At 43.1% G+C, this 24,785-nt stretch overlaps 1 protein-coding gene across 1 annotated transcript; it reads left to right on the forward strand.

Annotated features, from left to right (window-relative positions):
• The first annotated feature begins 21,969 nt into the window (after positions 1-21,969).
• LOC115644980 (hsc70-interacting protein-like) lies at positions 21,970-22,680 on the forward strand. The gene has a single exon (XM_030549398.1). The coding sequence runs from the start codon at positions 21,970-21,972 to the stop codon at positions 22,678-22,680; it is 711 nt and encodes a 236-aa protein (XP_030405258.1).
• Positions 22,681-24,785: the final 2,105 nt, after the last annotated feature.

Here is a 24,785-nt window from a genome sequence, read left to right on the forward strand (position 1 = left end):
CAGGAACGCCATCGAAGAACTGCTCCATTTGTATGAGGAGGTGCAGTTCTTCCAAGGTTTGAACGTTGTTTCCTGTTATCCAGGCCTCATAGTTTTTTGCAACGTAGTAGGCGTGTTTGGGAAATGACACCTCTGGTTTCCACTTTTGGGTTCTGAAGCGCCGACGGGCATGATCTGGGGTTATCCCCATTCTGTATCTGGCCTTGTTTTGAAAAAGTTTATAGTCATTCATTTGCTGCTTAGGCATTTCAGCTGCCACCTCTGCTAAAGGTCCACTGAGCTGTGACCTTAATTCTACCATGTACTGGTCTTCGGGGATGCTGTACCCAAGACAGGCTCTTTCAAAATTTTCCAAGAAGGCCTCGGTGTCATCACCTGCCTTGTAGGTGGGAAATTTCCTGTGCTGTGGAGCAATAATTGGTGCCGGGTTGTTAGGGTTGGCTGGCACATGCAGCCCAGCTTTTGCCAAGTCCAGTTCATGTTTTCTCTGTTTTTCCTTCTCTTCATTCTCTTTTTGTTGTTTTTCCATTTCTTTTTGGTGTTTTTCCATGTCTCGGCGGTGGGCCGCCTCTTCTTCTGCTTGTTTCCTTCGGTAGGCCACCTCTTCTTCTTCTAGTTTTATTTTGTGTGCTGCCTCTTTGATTTGTTCTTCTCTTTCTTTCATCTCCATTTGTCGCCTGTGTTCAGCTTCTTTGAATTGCTCTTCGGCCTCAATTTTTGCCTTAGAAGTCATGATTCCTGTTTTCTTGTGTTGGGGTGCCCTCCGGTGTTTATCTTCTGAACTGCAGGTTCTCTGTTGCCTCCTGAAGTCTGCCTAGCAACAGTGCCTTTAGCTAATCTTCAATGTTAAGTAAACCTGAAAAAACCACTTTATTTGCATGTATATAGTGCTGGTAATGACTCCTAATGGGAGTGCTATTGCATGACAAAAGACCTGTAACAGCTCCTTAATGGCTTCTTGCTTAACATGCAAGCCACAAACTGCCAGAGAGAGCAGAAAAAAAAATTCTCTCTGGTTCCCTTTTAAAACCAAACTGTTTCTCTCTGCTAAAAAGCCCTTAGCAGAGAAAAGAAAAATATAATATTCCTACTGGCTTCTGGATTCTGTCTATATCCCAACCGCTGCTACTCATATCATAACCTTAGTCCCAGATTTGGACCTTAGCATCCAAAATATGGGGGTTAGCATGAAAACCTCCAAACTTAGTTACCAGCTTGGACCTGGTACTTGCTGCCACCACCCAAAAAATTAGAGTGTTTTGGGGCACTCTGGTCCCCCTGAAAAACCCTCCCTGGGGACCCCAAGACCCAAATCCCTTGAGTCTCACAACAAAGGGAAATAATCCTTTTTCCCTTCCCCCCTCCAGGTGCTCCTGGAGAGATACACAGACACAAGCTCTGTGAATCCAAACAGAGTGACTCCCCCTCTCCGTTTCCAGTCCTGGAAACAAAAGCACTTTCCTCTTCACCCAGAGGGAATGCAAAATCAGGCTAGCAAATCCAACACACACAGATTTCCCCCTGATTTCTTCCTCCCACCAATTCCCTGGTGAGTACAGATTCAATTTCCCTGAAATTTCCCAGAAAAGAAAACTCCAACAGGTCTCAGAAAGAAAGCTTTATATAAAAAGAAAGAAGAAATACATACAAATGGTCTCTCTGTATTAAGGTGACAAAATACAGGGTCGATTGCTTAAAAGAATATTGAATAAACAGCCTTATTCAAAAATAATACAAATCAAAGCACTCCAGCACTTATATTCATGCAAATACCAAAGAAAAGAAACCATATAACTTACTATCTGATCTCTTTGTCCATACACTTACACCCCGTCCACACTACAGGGTAAAATCGATGTTATTAAAATCGATTTTATAAAGCAGGCTTTATAAAATCGATTTTGCGCGTCCACACTAGGGCTACTTACATCGATGTTGAGCGTCCATGTTCCCTGGCGTCCATCTTTTCCCTGAGCGTTGCACTCTGGGTACCTATCCCACAGTTCCTGCATGGGTCCCTGGCCTTTGGAATTATGGGTTACTACACCAGTGCATGATGGGGCCAAAATCCCCGTCGTGGGTGGTTCTGGGTACAGCCTCACCCCCTCCCTTCCTGTCAGCGGAACACAGTCACTTCGCGCGGTTTTTACTGGCTGCAGTGAGAAAACGCCATTTTGCAGCAAGCATGGATCCAGGAGTGCTCTTATCCTTGATCGCGAATGCTGTAAATAGTTCACGCATTCTCATGCTATCCATGCTGAACCATGAGTCAGAAATGCAAGAGAGAATGCTTGACTGCGGGGACGACAGTGATGAGGACTTGGAGAACGAGATTTCCGACACCCCGGGCACCTGCACTTTGGAGCTCCTGACGGTTTTGGGGGAGGTTCTACCCGTTCCGCGCCGCTTTTGGGCATGGGAAACAAGCACTGACTGGTGGGACCGCATAGTCCTGCAGGTGTGGGACGATTCGCAGTGGCTGCGGAACTTTCGCATGCGTAAGAGCACTTTCTTTGAACTTTGTGACTCGCTTTCTCCTGTCCTGAAACGGCATAATACCAGGATGAGACCAGCCCTCACAGTGGAAAAGCGAGTGGCAATAGCCATCTGGAAGCTTGCAACGCCAGACAGCTACCGGTCAGTCGGTAATCAATTTGGAGTGGGAAAATCTACTGTGGGGGCTGCTGTGCTGGAAGTATCCAAAGCAATCATTAAGCTGCTGCTTCGAAAGATTGTGACTCTGGGAAACGTGCAGGCCATTGTGGATGGCTTTGCTGCAATGGGATTCCCTAACTGTGGGGGGGCCATAGATGGAACCCATATCCCTATCTTGGCACCGGAGCACCAGGGCGCCCAGTACATAAACCGCAAGGGGTACTTTTCAATGGTGCTGCAAGCCCTGGTGGATCACAAGGGACGTTTCACCAACATCCACGTGGGATGGCCAGGAAGGGTTCATGACGCACGTGTCTTCAGAAGCACTACACTGTTTAAACGGCTGCAGCAAGGGACCTACTTCCCTGACCAGAGAATAACAGTTGGAGATGTTGAAATGCCTATAGTTATCCTTGGGGACCCAGCCTACCCCTTGATGCCCTGGCTAATGAAGCCATACACAGGCAGCCTTGACAGTGCTCAGGAGTTGTTTAATTACAGGCTGAGCAAGTGCAGAATGGTGGTAGAATGTGCATTTGGCAGATTGAAGGGAAGATGGCGAACGCTTCTTACTCGCTCAGATCTTAGCCAAACCAATATCCCCTTTGTCATTGCTGCTTGTTGTGTGCTCCACAATCTCTGTGAGAGTAAGGGGGAGACCTTTATAGCGGGGTGGGAGGCTGAGGCAAACCACCTGGCCGCTGATTATGCGCAGCCAGACACCAGGGCAATTAGAAGATCACACCAGGATGCTGTGCGCATCAGAGAAGCCCTGAAAAGTAGCTTCCTCATGGGCCAGGGTACAGTTTGAATGCTGAGTTTCTTTTCCATTGATTACCACCCTCCCCATGTATTCAGTCCTGCTGCTGCAAGCTGCATTCCCTGCACCCTTCCACAACTGCTTGCTTACGGTAATTAAAATAGCCGTCTGTGTCTGTGGAAAACATTGAATTCTTTATTAAAAGACAGTCACTGTAAGCAGCGCACCCTCCCTCTTGCATTTAGAACCCTGCGAATAGAATTACAGTAATAGGGTTTTTTTGGGAGAAGAATAGTAAATGGCTAGGGTTAGGGAGGGATGTAGGAAGGAAAGACACAGTCAGTTAAGGAAGCCCAGAAGTGGCTTCATGGACCAGGGAACGGTGTGATTGGTATGTTTTTTTCTCTGTTATTACCTACCTCCCCATGTCTTGACTCTGGCTGCTGCAAACGAGCTTCCCTGCACCCTTCCTTAACTGCTTGCTTATTGAAAATAAAGTTACTGGTATTTGTTAAAGAAATTGAGTTCTTTATTAAAAATCAGACCCTTTCACAAATCAATCATCATGCTTGCTGTTACAATCCTGTGCATGACATTTCATAACTCGGGGTTCTCCGGGGAAGGGAGTGAGGGAGGTTTGGAGGAAGGGGGAGGGAGGTTGGTAAGAAGAAGGCGCATCAGAGAAGACATAACAAGATTTATCATGGACCATGGTACGGTATGACTGCTTTGTTTATTTTCCCTGTATTACCCATCTTCCCATGTGTTTACTCCTGATGCTGCAAACTAGCTTCCCTGAAGCTTTGCAAAGCTGCATGCTTTATTTCTTTAACAACCCACCCTCACACTGCCTTTGCATAGCATGTCCTGAGAGTAAAGTAAGTAAATGGTGCCAAGGGAGAGGTTTGGGAGGAGTACAGGAGGGAAAGAAACATAACATTAAGGGGTTTTCAATGTAATGACAGCCTTCTGGTTGGACTGTCCACAGGGGTGTAGTTGGCTGGTGCAGATAGCCTTCCCCCACGCGTTCTTACACGCCTGGTTCTGGAATGTGTGGGACAGGGTGAGTACTGAGGGAGGTTATACATGGGTTGCAGAGGCAACCTGAGACCACGCAGCTCTTCCAGCATATCGCGGAGTATGTCGGTCTGATCACGAAGAAGATCCAGCGTTGCTGCCCGCCAGCGCTGATCTTCCTGCCACCTGAAATCATTTTTAGCATCCCTCCTGTCTTCGCGTTGACTGGCAGCCTCCCTGTACTTTGCGACCAATTGTTTCCAGTCCCCCTGCTGAGCTCTCTCAGTACGGGTTACTGCCATAATTTCTGTGAACATCGCCTCACGCATCCTCTTTTTTCTTAGCCTTCTTATGTGACCTCCCCGTCGGACAGGAGAAGGGAGAGGGAGGCTGGAGAAATGTGCAGCTGTGCGGGGGGGTGGGGGTGGAAAGAGTGATAGAAGAATCATAAGAGACATTTCATAGAACAATGGATACAGTCTTTCTCAGTGAACTGCGCTATTCACCGTACCTTGAGCATGTAACTTTACCACAAGGTCGCCTTAGGATTCTTTTAATACTTATTGCTTGTGGCTGAGGACTGAGATTTCAGCTCAGCCGCAGGTCAGGGGAGCACACAGACCGTGTCCGGAGACAATGGTAAGTTATTTGGTAGTGAACCGTGCAGTGGCTTGTAGTACCCTGCACCCCCTGCTTTTATCAGGTAGCATGAACAGTAGTGAGGCAAAGCGCTTTGAGGAAAAACACTGGTTTCTTTTCTTAAGCCATGGAAAAGGTGCAGCACAGGGAAATACAAGTTCCCTCCCACAATCATCTGTGCTGCACTTTGGAGTTAGCTTTAATGCCATCTACCTAACCCCATCCCCCCTCTGCCATGGCAGTTAATAGGGATGATTCATGCTGGCCAAGTGCTAGGAGACACCACCCCGTAGGAATGAACAGCTTTCTAACAACCACCACCTGGGTCATTGTTTTAGGAAAGGTTTTTCATTTACTGGCTCAGCACAGAAGAAAGGAATGAATGGTCATCTCTGTTCCCAGACATGTTAACAGACTGTTCCAGTAACTCTAATTCCAGCTACTGCATGCAGGCACTCATGGCAAATCACCCAGTAAAAAAGGCTTGCATTCATTCAGCCTACGCTTTTAATAAAAAAAGTGCACTCACCAGAGGACAATTCCACAGCATCATTTTCTGTGCTACTGGCTTGAGAGGGCTGGCAGGGTACTTCTGTAAGGGTTAGGAAAAGATCCTGGCTGTTAGGGGGAATTGAATGCTCTGTGCTCTCTGCTGTTTCGTCCTCCTCTTGGTCCTCATCGTGATCTTCGCTGTCCTCTAAATCTTCGGCAGTGGCAGAGATCACTACCCCCACCTCTGAATCCACAGACAAGGGGGGGGTTGTCGTTGCACAGTTCCCCAATATTGCGTTCAGCTCCTTGTAGAAGCGGCATGTTTTGGGGCCAGATCCTGACCTGCCCTTTGCTGCTTTGGTCTTCTGATACGCCTGTCTGAGCTCCTTCACTTTCACCCTGCACTGCAACGAGTCTCTGCTGTGTCCTCTCTGTCTCCTGGCATTAGAAATCTTTTCAAAGGTTTTCTCATTTCTTCTGCTGGACCTCAGTTCTGAAAGCACCGACTCTTCGCCCCATACAGCTATCAGATCCTGTAACTCCTGTGTGTTCCATGCTGGAGCTCTTTTCCTATTCTCAGGAGATTGCATTGTTATCTCTGCTGCTGAGAGCTCCACGCTGGGCAAACAGGAACTGAAGTTTCAAAGTTCCCGGGGCTTTTCCTGTTTACCTGGCCAGCAGTAGAGTTCCTTTCCCTGTGCAGAGCGGCCACTGGTGCACTATGGGATACCTCCCGGAGGCCATTAACTTCTGTTTCCGTCCACACTAGCATAAAATCGATTTTATAAAATCGATTTTGGGGTTACTCCTCTCGTTTTGATGGAGTTCCAAAATCGATTTTAGGGACCCTTAAAATCGATTTTATGCACTCTGTAGTGTGGACGGTTACAGCTTAAAATCGATTTAAAGCTCTTAAAATCGATTTAAAGCTCTAGTCTGGACCTGGCCTTAGAAACAGAAGATTAGAAAACAGAAACTACTTCTCCAAAGCTCAGAGAAAAGCAGGCAGCCAGAAAACAAAGACCTCAGACACAAAATTCCCTCCACCCAAAGTTGAAAAATCCGGTTTCCTGATTGGTCCTCTGGTCAGGTGCGTCATGTGAAAGAGACATTAACCCTTAGCTATCTGTTTATGACAACTGTGTTAATAAAATTGTGAGAATTGTTGATTACTGATTACTCTCGCCCCTCGCTCCCCCGATATGGTCACAAGGTGCCCGTTATCTACCGGGTAATGAGCGTTGGGATAGGGCGGAGGTTCGATCACTGGATGCCCTCGGGAGGGGTGACAAGTGCCCCAAGGTAGCAATGGGGATAACGCAAACAATCAGTCGTGGGGTTAAAATTGAGGGTTTATTGAATGGGTTACAGGTGAGGATAAGGAACAACTTAATACTAGTTACAACTTGGGCTTACAATATAATACCAGAACAAATAACAAAAATACTGCAATTACAAACAGAAGCTGACCCTGGTACCGCTCTAGGTCCCAGTAGTTATTCAGGTCCTTCCAAGGGTTAGTAAGAGTGCTATTGGCGCTATTATTAAGCATAAATGCAATTACTCGTCTAAATAAAAACAAAATGCAATAAGACAACTAAAGCTTGCCGTGAGACTCTGGCTTACAACACGATTACAGGCTCAGTTAGCTAGCAAAAATAGCAGAAGTAACAAAATCAGCAGTTAGACATACTCACACACACAAACCACAAAAGTTTCATCATCACCGGCAGACGGGTAGGCTTCTTAGAACACGCAGCTGAGGGAGTCCTCGAGTTGATCAGGCTCGGTTTCGGGTACAGCTTTCTGCGTCTCTCTCTGCCCACTCTCGGACAGTGGGCAATTTATAAGGGTAATGACGTGTCCAATTTTTTGGCCAGGTTTCTCCTAATTAGGAGATTTACAGGTGCCTCGTTACCACACTCAGGGAGGGGGGGGTTTCCTGGAAATGGCTGACCACAAAATTTGCCTAGCCCTAACGGAAATGTTTAGTACGTGCAGGCTCGTTTCCTGAACATGGGGGCCAGGGCAAAAACTGCTTAAAGCTGCAGCACTAACATAGGCACTAACATGCCCCCGTGCCCTCGGCTCCATGTGAATGTTATGCCTATACCTCAGATTCATCGTCCGACTCGCCGTCCTCTTCTACAAGAGGGCGTGTGTCGGGGGAAGAGGCAATGTAGGCCGACCCGATAACACGATGGACGCAGGCTTTTAAGCAGGCACAGCCAAGGCAGAGCAGGATACACCCGACCAGGAGGGAGATAAGGAGAGATTGGAAATAAGCCTTGTAGGCTCCGAGACCCAACCAATCGAGCCAGGACCAAAATCGGAAGGTCTCCCTGGACTTACGCATGGCGGTTCCTAAAGCCCTGAGATTATTAATTACTTCCGTTAAATTTCCAGATACAGAAGAAACAGAGACACAACACTTATCCTTAAACTGTGGGTACATGGATATGAGGCTCTCACAATAATCCCGTGATTGCAACAGAAATTGTATCATTAATCGGTTCTGAAAAGAATAATCTGATAATTCCGTTAGCTGCTGATTAACTAAATTAAAACCTTTTGCGGTGGTATTTGCCAGCGTTTCAATAGCCAGTGATTGGAATAATACTTGCTCACGTAATAACATATATCCAACGGGGTTAAGCGAGACCGCTGAAGACACTACAGAGGACAGCGCACCCTTTGCCTTCTCCCACCAACCCCAGGAACATCGAACCCGTCCGGCTGAGTTGGGATGCCAGGTCTTAACGTAAATACCACTCCCTTTTATCAGGATAGAGCCAATGGTACATATACCTCTAGGGTTAGGGGGGAGCGCCGTATAGGCTGCCTCGCCACACAGCCAAAAGTGACCGGGTCTGGGGGACCAAGGGGAAAAGGCAGAGTTTTGGCATGCCGAGCCTCCCTTAAAAACTAACTTCTTAATGTGGCTGTGGGATAGATATGTGTGTCTAAAGGGCTGATAGAATTTTTTGCCGCTATAAGTGATGCCGCCGGACCCAATTTTCCGGCCGCGGTTACCGCATAAAATGGGGGGTGGGGACGTACGATTGAAAATAGGGCTGCTGGCCGTCTCATTTCCGTCTACAAGCTGCCACTGGGAACAATTGGGGTAGGCCCCAACCCAAATGGTTTCTGTTCGATTATTTCCCAAAAAGGCCCAACAGTGGGATGCCATGGGCCTTTCCCCAGGTGACAAGGGGAGTGGGCCCATACGACGTACCCTAGTTTCATTAAAAATAGAAAAAACAAGGGGGGAAATGGGGTCGAAAAGATAGTTTGTGCAACCTATCCATTGTACGGTGGGGAGCCACTGAGCAAAGGGGGAAGAGCAATTAAGGGGACCATTAATGCTACTAAAATTAAACACTAAAGGCAATAAATCAAACAAAGGCCTATTTACAGACAGCCCATTGGAACATGAAAGGCAGTTATCAAGGGTCAGTGAGGATAAGTCGATGTTTCCTCCCAGGGCTTCCTGGATCCAATAGGCTGCGAACATAAGCTGATGGGTATTTTCGCCCACAGGATACGGATGTCTCAGGGTCAGCAGATCTGGGCCCTTCTGGTCGTCGTCCCGGCTTCCTGCCGCTATGGCGAGCTGCAAGACAAAGCAGAAGGCGGCCTTATTGGCCTCCGTTAGTTCGCTCCTGATTCAGAACGTTTGCTTATTCAGTTATGCTGGACCAAGGTGTGGTTGCCCTGGACATCTACAACCATATAGGTATTGGGATATTTACCTGCAGTTACAATTTGTGCAGCGTAGGGTTCTCGGTGACCTGAGGCCTGTGGCTCAGCCACCCAGACAAGTTGGTCAGGGTGATATACGGGAGTCCAGGGGCCTCTAGGCCTGGGGCTGATTTCAGGCCAATGAGAATAGTTTGCATTGAGGGAGATAAGAACCTGTGGTAATAGCGCACTCCAACCCTTATAGTCAACGCTGGGATTGACTGAACGTATCATGGTTTTCAGAACCCCGATTTTCCGCTCTACAATGCCATTACTTTCGGGGTGATATTTTAAATGAATATGGAGGGAGGCCCCCCATCCCAACACCAATGCTTCGAAACGCTTGCTGGTAAAAGGGGGTCCCCCATCTGCTTGAACTTCGGAGGGCACACCCCATGCCGCTGCCACCTGTTGCAGCACCCCAGCCACGGCCGCAGCCGTGGTGGTATTCAGGGGGATGCAGTGAGTTTGACGGGAGACCAAATCCACCACTACGAGAGCCTTTGGGTGGTGACGGGCTCCGGGTAGGGGTCCCATTAAATCTATTTGCCACACCGCGCCGGGAGGAAAGTACTCTGCAGCGTACACCCACCGCTCGTAACGCGGGCGGTTTTGGGACTTGATTTGTGCACAATTAAGGCAGGACTGCACTATTCTTTCGCAGTCCTGCCGCTGTACCTCGGGTTTTCCCTGAGCACCTAGGGCTAACTGATTGTATAGGCGGCCGCTAGGCAAATGCCCCCAATCCTCATGAAGCCATCGGAGGAATGGATCGGTTTTGAGCTGGAGCTGTTGCCCCAGGCACACTTGGGGCGCTTGAATTTCCCTTATTTTTTGGTCCAATTTGGAGTGGAGGGGGTTAGAATTAGGACGATGCGACGGGCAATGGGTTATAAACCAGGGCTGGGAGAACTTACGTACAAGGTTGAAAATAGTGTCCCACAGGGGCGTAAATGCTGTGGGGTTAGCCTCTCCCGTGAGAATGCTGAGACAAAATTGTGAGTCTATGCCCAACACGACTTGAATAGAAACGAAATGGGCCTGGGTAACGTGCTGGGCAGCGAGAAGGACCCCATGGACTTCGCTATGCTGGGCCGATGAACCCGGGGGAAGGAGATCAACCTGGAAGTGGTCGCATTTAGCACAGAGGACTCCTGCCCGGGAGGTCGGGGAAGTGCCCCCGTCGGACACAATCCAGGGGTCATATTTTGTTTCTATACACAAGGGTTCGGAGGCTGCTGGGAATCGGACATCGTTTGGCAGCGATTTAAGCGTCCATTCCAGCCACGTGATTTCCCCCAAATAACACAGCTGTTGCCAAGTTAGGCTGGTCCCATGAAAACTGGGGGGGGGCAGCCGCGTGAGCCAAGGAATGAGGTTTACCTCTGGGCCAATCAGGGTTCTTTTACTAGATAGCGGAGCCCAAATGCGTGCCTCGCCTGCGGCTAGCAACATAAGTCCTATGGGTCCATATCGATACTGAGGGCCCTTGAGCCGTCGGGCCCAGTTATAGACTGGTTGCTCGTCTTGTGATACTGAGTACCCATAGTGATGTTGTGTAAAGAAAAGGGTAATGGTAAAAGGTGAGTCCCTTTTATATCGCGCTAGCCGTGGGTTAGAGGCAAACCAGGCGGCTATTCGTTCCAGGCTTTTTTGGGCCTCAGGACTCCATATTTCCCGCTTCCGTTTGGACGAGAGGAGTTCCTGGATCGTTTCAAGGTCTACGAGGTGTTTATCCGGGATGAAGTGTCGGTGATAATTAATTAGGCCTAAAAGTCTCTGTAGTTGCTTTTTATTTTCGGGCGGGTCTTTTACCCAAGGGTCTAGAATTCCCGAGGTGGGTTGGCCACAATTGTAGGGGTCATAATGTTGGCCTAAGAAGGAAAAGCTTTGAGAGGGCACGAGGTGGCTTTTTATCTCATTAATTCGCCATCCATTGGCCTTTAGCTCGGCTACCACGGTATTAGTTATGTGTTGGACTATGTGTTCGTTGGGCCCAGTTATGATTATGTCGTCCACATAGGCTAAAATGGTGGTGCCCCCAGTGGCTTCTACCCCTTTTAAGGTTTTTGCAAGAGCGGACGTGGCCAAGGCGGGGGAATTGCAGAACCCTTGAGGGCACACCTTCCACTGGTACTGTGCGCCCTGGAATGCGAAGTTTAGGATTTGGGGTTTGTCCTCTAATGGGATTTGATAGAACATATCCTTTAAATCCAGGGTGCAGGCCCACCTCCCTCTGGCATCGCTTAGCTGCTGCCGTATTTCTGGAATGGTGGCTGGGCCCGCAAATGGAAGGTGTTGGACTCGACTGTTTGCTTGTCTATAGTCGATGACCAATCGAAATTCAGAGGGGTTGCCGGGCTTGGGGATACCCCAGCCAGGAGATAGATAGTTTGACGTGGTTGCCTGTGCTATCCGTCCGCACACACACACAACTCGTATCAGAGAAAACAGCAAAATAGTAACCATATGTATATTAAGTGCAATGCAATATTGCCTAAAGTTTTTCAAGACAATGATATTGCAGCTAGAAAATTATTTTGCATGTGAATGCTCAGTGGGAGCCAAATTCTGATTGCATTGAAATCAATGGCAAAATGCCCATTGACTTTTTAGGCACTAGGATATGGGCCAGAGATAAATTCAGAAATTTCTGTGGAAGATGGAAAGATTCTTCTAAATCAGCAGCGGGAGTACATCAAGGAGGATGAACTTATCCCTTTCAATATCCAGTGTCATGGAATAGTATAAAGGGTATAACTAGGAACAAAATCCTTAAGGAACAAATCCTGTGTTCTTTTAGGACAGAATTCTACAACTGAATCCACATGTTGAACTCTGTGTCCTCACAGGGCACAACCCATATAGAATTAACTGTAGGAAAGGGAAGGTTTCAGCACTAAGACTTTAGATTTTGTCAGACTGTTTTTTTAGGAAATATTTACTTTTTTGAAAAGACTGAATGAAAACAAAAAAACTTGACCTCTGGGAACTAAGTATAGGCAGGTGCTAGGCAAGTTTCCACTTCCCCATAGCTATGTCTGGGAATACAGATTTTAACAGGATATGCACAATTCTGAGCTTTTCTTGGACAGAAATATGTGCAAACTAAATTTACAATTAACATGGGTGAATCTCTAAAGGTTTGGTTCTATTTGGAGAGGCATCCAAAAATTCAGGCACTTAAATAAGTAATTCAAGCTGAGACTTTTACAGAGTCATAGTTTATCATGACTTTGGGTACTGTTTACTTAATGCTGAAATAGAAGTCTTATGAAAATAACCTAGCTAATGGTGTTTCGGCACTTCAGCTTCTGATATCAACAGGAGAAATATAGTGCATATGCAAACACAAATAAAAGAAACCAAAACAGAAACTGTATATTCATCTTCTGAAATAAATAAATGGAGCACTTTGAATTTGGGGTGAAAGGGTCTAATGTTATGTCAGCTTGTTCACTCAACTCCAGTTAGGTTAAATGCACCAAACATATTGCCACTTGTGATCAGAGTCATGATTTCAACTCATTTTTCCAGAATAAAAAGTTACTTCAGTAGCTATCTTTGGCCATGTAGGTCCCATTACTACATCCTTTCTACCCATCCTCTAAATACAAATTTTTATGTAAATCAGTAGGACTTCCGCAACAGGTTGAAGGACACAGCTGACTTTTAGATCTCAAGGATTTGGGGGAACCATCTGCAGCTTATCTTTTATCTACAAAACATTTGAAAAGTTTCTTGTTTTCACTCTACTTTTTAATTTTTTTCTCAAAGCCTCCAGCTATTTTGTTACTGTAGTCTTAACAATTTCATTTGAAAATATATAAAATATTTCTTCTCAAACCACACTGTTCAAATTTTTCCCCAAGAGTTGTGTTTTGAATTGCAAGAAAAACATTATTTTCAGGGAAATTAAACACCACTGTTAACAATAAATTGGACCTCATTACATTTTCATAAGCTTTGATTTCTGATTATTATAAAATTATAGTTTAATTGCTGTGGGTGTAAATATTTCTTCCTGGATTATTATTGGATTCCTACCACCCCCCCATGTCCTCTCAAAGAACAGAATGGTTAGTAAATTATACGTGCATAATAAACTGCTTGTTTCTTATGTACGTATTAAGTTCATAGATTTCTAGTAAGAATATAAGATGCCCATTAGTTTAATTATTTTAATTAATTAATTTAGGGGTAGCATTTCTTTGAATAGAATCTTGTGCTATCCATTTGAATGTTACAAACTATATGCATGCACGTATTATAAAATATCAGAGGGGTGGCCGTCTTAGTCTGGATCTGTAAAAAGCAACAAAGTGTCCCGTGGCACCTTATAGACTAGTCTATAAGGTGCCACGGGACTCTCAGTTGTATTATAAAAGAATAGCGCATTCACTTCTACACCAAAAAGGTCAAACACCTCGGTCTCTTGCATGCTCCATTTTGTGAGTACACTGCAGCTGTCAAAAAGAGTGACCTTAATATTTAAAACAAAATATCCCTCCCCATCCACAACTTCTCCAAAAGAAGTCTTATCTATTTCCATATGCTCTTTTGTTTCAAAGAGAAGCTAAAATAATGTATTGAAAAGAATCTCAATAACATATTAGGCAGTAGAAAATACTTCAAGCACAAAAGACATGATGACCTTGAATCTGTAATGGCATCTCTCGTGAGGCATAAAGGCAAAGATCCTCAAAAGGTATTTCAGTGACTATCTCCCACTAAAATCAATGGCAGTTAGGAATCTAAATACTTTTGAGGATCTGGGTCTAAAAGCCTTCAACTTCTATTTAGTACATTGGTAGCTGAGAGCTCCACAACTGCCAGGAGGTTCTCAGCATCTATCAGATTGGGCCCAAAGGTAACATTCAGAACCAGATCACTTCCACCATTTGCTTTTTCTTTTTACTGTTGTTTTAGCTAACGATTAACTCCCAAATACAAAGAAATATAGAGCACGGGAATACCAAATGGACATTTTCAAAGTAACAGTTTGAGCATCAAAGAGGCCTGATGTTGCAGACATTAATGCAAATATCCTACCCAATGATTAGTCCCAATGGAATCAATAGGATTAATCACATGAGTGCGTTTGGAAGAATGGGGCTTGAGAGGGGAGGAGGAAGAGAAAACGGCATATGAATGCACCTTCTGGAGAACATTTTACAATGAGTGCTTTTTCTTTTCTTGAGCATAAAAATGAGAGTCAAAAGAGGTCAAAATATGAGGTGAGTCCCCCGATAATTCATTTCAAGGCATTGTTAGCAACAGAGAGAAGAAGTTCAAAGAGTAAGAGAGTTTGGATTGAGTTGCAGAGCTTTTCCCAGTACTTTTCTTTTTCTTAACTGTTTATGTGTGACCAGTTAGAGAAAGGAGGATATAATAATAATTTGTAGGCTCAGAACAAACATCTATGCTGTAATTTATTTTCGCTTTTTCTAAGCGATATGCCAGTGTAATTGACATCAGAACCTTGCACTGCTCTTAATAGTGGACAAAACTTTTGTTGACCTCAATGAAAATTGGTAATGTGGACAGAGATTGATAAAAAGACCCTAATTCAGCAAAGCACTTAAGCACGTGGTTAACTTTAAGCATGTGCTTAAGACTATCTCCATTCTTAAAAGCACTTAAGCAGGTGCTTGACTTTGTTGGGACTTAAGCACATGCTTAAGTACTTTGCTATGCATGTATGGACTAAAGTACATGCTTAATTTATAATATGTAAATCAAACTGTATGTGCCAGGCCCTGATCAAAAGACCACTGAAGTCAAGGATCATCACCTATTAACTTCAGTGGGCTTTGGACCAGGGTCTGAGAGTGAAAGTGCATTAAGAATATATCTAAAGATGTTCATACCCCTTATTGCTTGGTATGCTCTTTCTATTGGTGTAAAGACTACCTTACATCAATATGTAGCTTATTTTGCTGTCCATATTGGAATAAGCTATACTGTTATAGCCATGTCCACACCAGGGTTATTTTTGCTCCTTTAAGTGTGCTGGTCTAATTAGTACAGCAAAGCATTTCAGTGTAGACAAATCTGAAACTACATAAATTAAGTTAAGACACTTAGAATTTACAATTTCATTCAATCTTCCCATATTATGCTAGCCTCTTGTAGCAATATTCCCAGTGTTTTGTGACTGTAGACAATTTCTTCCTTAGGTTCATTGATTTTTATCTTTATAATTATACATGATGCGCCTGACTCTCAGCTAGCGTAAACTGGCCTAGATCCATTAATTTTAGTGGACCTATGGCTGATTTACACCAACAGAGGATCGGGGTTGCTATTTCCTTCTTTTTCTTCTTACATATAATTATTTTAAAAAAATACTGTCCTCCAACCTGAAAAAAAATTCTGTCTGGCAGGTTGAGTTCCATTCAATAAACACTAAGTTCTTCTTATTAAATAAATAAATCACTCAATCAAATAAATAAATAAAATAAAAGATTCTTCTCTAGCATCAGGGCATGCGGAGTTTTGAATGGCTAGTTCTGTGTGTGCTACTGCCATTTCATACCATGCAGATGCACACACACATATGGAAAGATAAAGGAAAGGAAGTTCATCATCAAAATGAAATATTTGTTTCTATGCCGTGTGTTAGAGAACCTTAGCCGGGAACCTTATAGGGGGAACTCCTGGCCCCAATAAATTCACTAGGAGTTTTGTAATTGATTTCAGTGAGGCCATTATTTCACCAAGCAGTCCACATCATGCCCAGACCTCAGTATCTAGAGTATTTCCAAGCAGATTCTCTGTGGGAATAAAGGCCATGTAGTGCCACCTCAGTGCCATACCACTGGAAACTAAATTATTCAATGACCCATTTCATTTTGGTGACTGTTACATGTCTTGCAGAATACAATGTTTCAAAGACTTTCATAAGTCACCTTGAAAAGGTTTAGTAGAGCTTGAAAATGGTACCTTCTCAAAACAATTCAACTTAGGAAAGACCATATTATTCTAATGCCTTGATTCGGTTTTGCCACTATTTTTTTATTTTTGTATAATAATTTTTACTCTATTCCGAAGGTGCTATATGAGCGCTTAGCTTCCACATTGTTGATATGGGAGAATTTTGGTTTTTCATAATCTAGTTATTCTACATATGGACATTTTGTAATAGTTAAGTGGGAAAGTTTCATGTAAGCTGATGAGATCTGCTGATTGTCCAAGGTTTGAATCTTTGGATCTTCTTGTATTTTTGTTTATAGTATTTTAGAGGCAATTTCATAAATTCTTTTGTGAATTTGTTTAATAAAATAGAAAATAAATTCAAAATTAATTAATTAAAGCAAATGTCCTTTCAAATTGTTGTGCGTTGTATAGACAAAAAGATAAAAGCAATCTTTTGTTGTATTAACATTTTTTATCTCTGAATCCCTTTCTGAAGTGACATGCACCCAGTCAATATGGGGATAGTTGAAATTCTCCATTATTACTGAGTTTTCTATTTTATGCCTCTTGAATCTTGTAGAGCATTTCACAATCATCATCATCATCCTAGTCAGGTGGTCAGTAATACATCCCTAGTTCTATATTCTTATTATTCAAGCATGGAATTCGATTCCATGGTAGAGTTTGATTCATTTAAGATTTTTAGTATATTTGACTCTTGGCTTTCTTTCACATATAGTGCCAACCCGACTGGCATGACCTACTCTGTCATTCGTATACATTTTGTACCCTGCCATTACTGTGTCCAATTAATTATCATCATTTCACTAAATTTCTGTGGTATCTATTATATCAATATCCTCATTTAATATCAGGCACTCAAGTTCACTCATCTTAGTATTTAGACTTGTAACATTTGTACGTAAAACCAGCTTCCATAAGTACCATAAAGTTCCTTAAGAGAGTAAGAGAGAAAAATTACTTACATAGTTAAGTGTTGCACAGCCCCAATGAGCAGATTACACACTTGTTACAGAGTAGGAAGAAGAATGACAATTTACATCTGTAGAAAAAATATTTGTGAATTCAGAAATTGTTCAACTGGAAATTGCATATATTAAGTTCCAACTTTTAGGAAACACATGGGTGAAGGTGTTAAACTTTTCAGTGTTTCTTGCTTCTGGTTGGGCCAGATATACCACTACAATCGTCAAAGTGTAGATGTGCTTGACGATGAAAACTAATGAGAAAGAAGGATTAAAACATTTTCGAACCATGAAAAAGAGTTTGCTTTGAGATCACATCTAACAATCGGGAAAGATAATGGTACTTTTTTCAAAATAGGTTTGCCCTGACAGCATGTGTTAGAAGATTTTAAGGCATTAATGAAGACCATTCAATCTAACTAGCTATTGTAAACTTCCATTTGTAAATGCTCCATTGCCTACTGATGCCAGCTAATTGTTTCTTTAATAATGCAATGTTTTTGCATAAGTAATCTTGCCTGGATAGCCATTATACAGCTATGATGATTCTCTGTAGGGTAAATGTACTTTCTGATATATATCCTGATTTTTTTTCCCATTGTTTTTCATTCTACATCACTGCATTGATCACTTAAACCTCTGGAGACTCTATATTTGCATTTTTCACTTACAATAGATTTGTCATGCATGATTACCACTGTTTTTCTAGTCTTCCTCTAATAAGGATACCACTTGGTAATACTAATTTCTTCCTCCATCAACTGGTTGATAAATATGCATTTGTTGTGTGCATAAAACCTCTACTGATTAGATTTACAACTTTGGGTGTATAAGGAAGGCATTATCAAGTCTGTAATTTCAAAGGTGTTTCTGAAATTATATTTAATTTGGGATTATCTCCAAGATTCATATTATACGTGCAATATAGATTTTTCACATAACATTGTCCTCATTAATCCTTTGTTTCCTGTCACTGGGGGAGTCAGAGATACAGCCCTAAGTTTTCATGAATGACTAGTGATTTTATATGCCTCAGTTTTGGAGTGCCCAACTTGATTTACTTTAAAAGACTTTGATTTTTCAGTGGACTGATGGTGATTTAAAGAGGGTTGCCAACTTTCTAATCACACAAAGCTGAACACTCTAGCCCTGCCCTTTCCCTGAGGCCAGGCCCCTCCCACCCCTGCTCACAGCATTCCCTGTCCCTCGGTGGATCGCTCTCCCCAACTTTCACAGGGCTGGGGTGAGGGCTGTAACCCGGAGTGTAGGCTCCAGGGTGGGGTCAGAAATGAGGGGTTCAGGGTGTGGAAGGGGGCTCTGGGCTGGGGGTTGGGGTGTGGGAGGGAGTGAGGGCTACAGCTGGGGTGTGGCCTGTAGGGTGGAACCAGAGATGAAAGGTATGGGGTTCAGGAGGGCGCTCCAGCCTGGGAGTGGGGCAGAAGGGTTCAGGTTGTGAGAGGGTTCTCTGTATTAGGGCAGGGGGTTGGGTGCAGAGGTGAGTGAAGGCTGCATCTGGTAGTGCAGGCTCTGTGGTGGGGCTGGGGATGAGGGGTTTGGGGTGCAGGAGGGGGATCTAGGTTTTAGGGAGGCTCAGGGCTGGGGCAGGGGGTTGGGGCTCAGGTTTGGGGCACAGGCTTACCTCCAATGGCTCCTGGGCAGCAGCTCTGCAAGAGGGCTCAGGCAGGCTTCCTGCCTGTCCTGGTTCCATGCTGTGCCCAGGAAGCAGCCAGCAGCAGGTCTGACTCCTAGGCGGAGGGGAAGCAGGAAGCTCTGCATGCTGCTCTCGCCCACAGACACCACCCCCACAGCTCCCATTGGCCATGGTTCCTGGACAATGGGAGTGCGGAGTTGGTGCTTGTGAAGGGGGCAGTGTGCAAAGCCCCATGTCCCCACTGTCTAGGAACCAGACCTGCTGACTGCTTCTGGGGCGCAGTGCAGAGCCAGGACAGGCAGGGACTAGCCTTCCTTAGCTCTGCAGCATCGCAAACTGGACTTTAAACTGCCCTGTCAGCAGTGCTGACTGGAGTCGCCAGGGTCCCTATTCAACTGAGTGTTCCGGTCGAAAACAGGACACCTGGTCACCCTAGCTGTATAGAGGATCTGGCCTGCCGTGCTTGGAAAAAGGACAGAGGGTAAAATTATGAAAAGTACTGTAGTGATTTGGTAGCTGAAGTCCCCTTTCAGAAGTGACTTATGCACTTAGAAGCTGAAATCTAATTCAAAGTGCATTGGAGTTAGAGGTTTACCTACGTAGGTTCTTTTGTAAATCCCTTAGGCACCTATATACATGTTAAAGGTTTAACCATTGCCCTTTCATTTAAGTTAGCTATAAGAGACAATTAAGACCAAAACAAAGGAGTATATGAGTCTGGAATTTGAATGATCTGGGTCGAGGGAGTTTGCAGGCTAAGGGTGCATGTGTGTGTGTGTGTGAGAGAGAGAGAGAGAGAGAGAGAGAGAGAGAACAGAAAGCAACTACCTCCTGTTGTTTGGTCCCTCATGTATTCAAAGAAACAAAACCTCATACATGCTTTTTAAACATAGAAAGAAGATTGCATCAAAGGTAGAAGACTCCATCAATTTCTCCTCCTGATCAGAACAGCCTACAAGACCCTGAATTTTGGCTAGCAACTCATGTAGCTACTTAAACACATTTGTAAATCTGGCCCTAAGTCACTTCTGAAAATGAGATTTAAGCTTTTAAGTCATGTAGGTATTGAAAATTTTACTCAGATTAAATGATATAATAGGTCTTTTTCATCTTTAAGTGCTGTGCTCCTATTAGTTGTGCTAACATTTTTCTATTAAAACTCAAGCTTTAGAAATTGAGAAATCTTGTTAGGGAAAAAATCATTCTGGATGATCCCTTAATGTTTATTAAAAAAAAACATTGCTGAGAGAGTTGAGTTTCATCTATGGCATTTTGCAAATCTTCAGAGAAAAGCCAAATAAACTACAAATTAGACACTACCTAATAATTCCTGGTATATTCCATGACATATTTCATGAACCCTACCAGTATATGTACTATGTCTCATGAATCAACATTATAGTAAAATATAAGTTTCACTCTATTCTGCAACAGAAAATATGAAGTTTTTATCTTCCTAAATTATAGTGATATTATTTGTTTCTTGAATTAAGAGTTTTCCTAAATTAACTCTCTTGTGTAGAGTATACAATTTGAAGGGGCTAGTTTTGCACATTGTGATAGGACCAAGTTTAAATTATCTGGATACCAGTTAAAACTGGAATTTATCCAGGTATTTCTACCGCCTCTCCCCGTGCTTAAAATCTTAGGAAATATGATGACAAGGTTTTATTTAATCACAAATAAATTCCACAAAAATTAAATATAAACGTTTAATAAAAAGGATTTGAAAGTGTGGGCAAAAGAAGATTGTGTCATTGCAAATTGAGTTGCCCATGTTTATATTTAGACTGTGGTTAAGAATTTTGCTGAAATGGGTCCTAAAACAGTAAAGTAGCTTGTAGGATGTATTAGCCTAAATTTCAAAGTCACTTCTTATCCTCCTTTCTCTGGTTACCTCATTAGCATTTTCTAGTCAAAAACAAAACAAAAAAGACAAGGCACAATCACTAAGTATTTTTATTAGTAGATGCCATGTTATTAGTTGATAAAACATTCAATACTGACTAATCACACAAACTATCAAAGGCTGATTTCTACATGTATAATGTTGATTTTGATTGGAACATTTTCTTTTGCTGGAGAAAGGTAGGGTAGGTGTGAGAGAAAGAGAGAGGAGTGTAAATCTAGCACAGACCTAACTACTGTGAGCCCAGTGCAGGCTGTTGTTTCTTTGGGTCTATGAAAATTTCCTCTTGTTATTAACCAGATAGACCAAGTGAAGTGTATAGATAAAAATTCAAAGTTGCTCAATATTGGGTCTGTCACTGCAGAGAAGAGCTCAGTGGCCCACAATATAAATAAGTTTGGGTTGAAGTATAATACCTAATTATAGTCACACCTTAAGCAAAATGCACTTGAGTCAATGGGAATTTTGACTGTGTGAGGACTGTAGGATTACTCAATCTGATTAAGCACAGTAGGTTCCTAACTCTTGTTGAAAGTCAGTGGGAGTTGGGCACCTAACTCACTTATGCTCTTCACTCCTCATCATGAAAAACTGCAACAGAGAACCAAGGGATTCCTCCTTATCTCTCTCAACCTTACAGTCAGGATGATCTTCTCTTCCCACTAGATAAAGGCAGTTTGAAAGTCTCTTACATAAGATTCTCTCTACACCAGAAAAAAACCCACACATTGAGTATTAGACCATAATAAAGCTATTTAATTAGGAAATCCATTTTAATTGTAGAGATAATAAAATCCCAGTGTTAAAACATGAAACATACTGTATAGCAGGCACATGTGTCATCTGTGCACTTATGGTACTTAGTACTGAGCATTTATATACTTATATTTAAAAATTTTTAAAAACTGATAAAAATAAGGAGATAAAATACAGTTAGGTTTTTATGCTGTTGTATCAGAACTGATTATATCACCATCAGCACTTGCATGTATTATGACATCAATCCAAAGAGTTGGAGCTACAGCCTTTTAACGACTGGCAGCATTATACTAGTGCACGGGAAAGCTACAGGTTGTTCTGTTCATTTGCAGCTCCATAGTGATTTTCTCTTCTGAAGAGCTTACTGTTTAATTCATCTCTCTCTGCTTACAAGCAGAACAGCAACCTGCCAATTCCTCTATACTGTGCAGGTCAGAGTGTCATGGATCTTAGGAGACTGAAAAAACTGCAGGCCCTCGTGCATTTATACAGACAGGATCCAGACCTCCTGAGGGCTAAGCAGCTAAGTTTACTGTGTGACAATGTGAAGATCATAGGAGATCCTATATCACTTCTTCAGTACAATACCTCTATAGAGAAGACATCCAAGAAGGAGGAGGAATCACCAGAGGCAGCTGAGAGTGATTTGGAAATTGAGGATGATGGTGTTATTGAACCAGATCTGGATGATCCCCAAGAAATGGGAGATGAATATTTGGAAAAAACAAACAAGATGATAGACCAGACCAATGAAAAGAGGGAACACACCTTTGCCTCCCTGAATGAAGGTGAATTTCAGAAAGCCATTGACCTGTTCACAGATGCTGTCAGGCTGAATCCTCACTTCAATCTCTTGTACGTTAACCGAGCCAGTGTTTTTGTGAAACTGCAGAAGCCGAATGCTGCCATTAGAGACTGTGACAGAGCCTGTGAGCTTAACCCCAGTTCAGCGGAAACGTGTTGTATGTCTTTACCGCCAAGGGGGGAGCTGGGAAGGAGCAGCAACTTTAAAGCACTGCCACGGCAGTGCTTTAAGGACAGTCCTTTGCTGTGGCAGCATTTTAAGGATCCTCAAAGCGCTGCCATGGAAAAGAACCGTCCTGAAAGTGCTGCCCCTTCCCCCCTCCATCCCCAACGGTGGCCCTGCTGGTAGGGACCCTACCAGCAGGCCCACCAACAGGGGAGGCAAAAAGGGCAGGGACATTAAAGCGCCGCCATGGCAGTGTTTTAAGAATGGTCCTTTGCCACAGCAGCGCTTTGAGTATTCTTTTTCCCCTCCTCAGGGGCCGTTGGGCAGGGGGGACAAAGGGAGCAGCTGCCCTGGGGATGGTGATTTAAAAGGGCCTGGGGCTCTGGATGCCGCTACTGCAGCAGTGGCATCCGGAGTCCCGGACCCTTTAAATCACCACAGGAACCCTGGGTGGCACAGACCAGGTGGCCTGGAAGGGCTGGCTGGGGGATGCTGACTCCTAGCCCCACCCCTTCTGCCCAAGGCCCTGCTCCTCTGGGGGCCAGAGCCCTGCCCCATACGGTAAATGTTCTGAGTTACTTTCACCCCTGTGTAGTCATAATAATGGTTTTATTGGATTACACATTTAAATTTATATTCTTGCAAAGCACCATTAACAGATACGCCTGCAGTATTTGGGACACTGTGAATATGTATGTAATCTTAGATAAATATACATGTCTATATAGATATCTTAAGATATTTCAGCATGGCCCTCTTAACCTGCAGTCTGTTAACACGCGGTCATGACACCTTGACTCCTAACATCCGTGTGTAAACGGGTTTGTACTCTACTACTGGTTCATAGAGAAAAATCTGGTTACGTGATTCCAGATTTTTCTCTGTTTTCAGTTACTATATCACATTTGAAAAAAAAAAAGTAAGTGCCTTTCTAAAATTGCTTTTTCCGTATATGCAATTGCTATGGTAGCCACAAGGATGTTATAGGGAGGGAAGATTATCCATGTGATTGTTTCATAGCACAAGCCTGTCTACGGAGACCGGGATGCTTCTCTTTTATGAAGATAAACTAGAAAGCACTGACTGTAAAACTGATTATTACTTATGTGAATGGCACACTAATCTCATTGCAAATACAGTGTAATCATTCAAAAGAGTGGTTATCAGACAGCATATTTAACTATGTAACATTTCAAATTTGTAATGATTTTTATCAGTGATATTTATAGAAAAGCGAGTGTGCATTTCTAGTGAATCTTATGAAAACATCAGAAAATTTCTGCTCTGAATCAGGAATAAGTGGCTATTTCACAGTGTAATCTTGATTATCTAAACGTCAGTAGTCACAAACTGTGTTATTCAAAAGAGGATAAAATTTCCTACCGAAAATGTATTTTATTATCCAAAATTATTCTCTGTCTTCTGTTACAGTTTACACTGAATTATCAAGTGTAAACTGTATGTATCTTGCCTGTTTAGGGGTGAGGAAAATAAACATTCTGAAGACACAGTGATCTCTCCATTAAAAAAAAATGTACAGGACAGATATTACTCAAAATTAAGGAAAAAGCTTCCTTCCTTGGTCAAGAATCAATCTGCTGTGTTTTGACTCAGAGGTAATTAATAGTAAATATACTGTAGGGGCCTTTAATGGAAATGCTGATACAGCTTGGCTATAGTGCCTAATATCTGGTGTTATAATTACTACAGTAGTCATAAAATAATGAGAGGTAAAATATTCTATAATCACAATATGATTGCATCTATGAAGCCCATGCAGTAAAAATTGTTGCATTACCCTCTATATAGCAATGCAAGATCTCATATTCTTTAAAAATAAATAAAGGGATCAAACTAATCTTATTATTTACACATATATTAATAAAAGGTCATAACATTCCAGTAAAAATATAGGTGGATGGTCAGCCGCTTTCCCCTGGCGCTTTCCTATAATATATGTAGTTCAGTGAATGCATGTCTGGTGATTAAATAGATAATCTTTTTGTGGGTTCAGATGATATCATAATTTATTACATCATCAGAATTTATGACATAACCAGAGCTGTAATAGAGAATGACACCTTCAAAAAACACACCATATACGTATTTGCAAACTGCAGTATAAAGACCACAGTCAGAAGGGAACATACAAGTTTAGCTTGTTCCTCCATAGTATAGTCTCACATTGAGTTAGTAGTTAAGCAACTGCTACAGCTTTTATCTTTTCCCTCTGCCCCAGCACAGTCTGTGTTGCCCAGCTCCCTTCTGGCCAAGCCACTATGGATCCA

The sequence above is a fragment of the Gopherus evgoodei genome, chromosome 2 (assembly GCF_007399415.2).
Source record: "Gopherus evgoodei ecotype Sinaloan lineage chromosome 2, rGopEvg1_v1.p, whole genome shotgun sequence".
Taxonomy (NCBI): Eukaryota; Metazoa; Chordata; order Testudines; family Testudinidae; genus Gopherus; species Gopherus evgoodei.

Coding starts and splice junctions, on each gene's coding strand:
- LOC115644980 (XM_030549398.1), top strand. CDS start 21,970: ATGGATCTTAGGAGACTGAAAAAACTGCAGGCCCTCGTGCATTTATAC.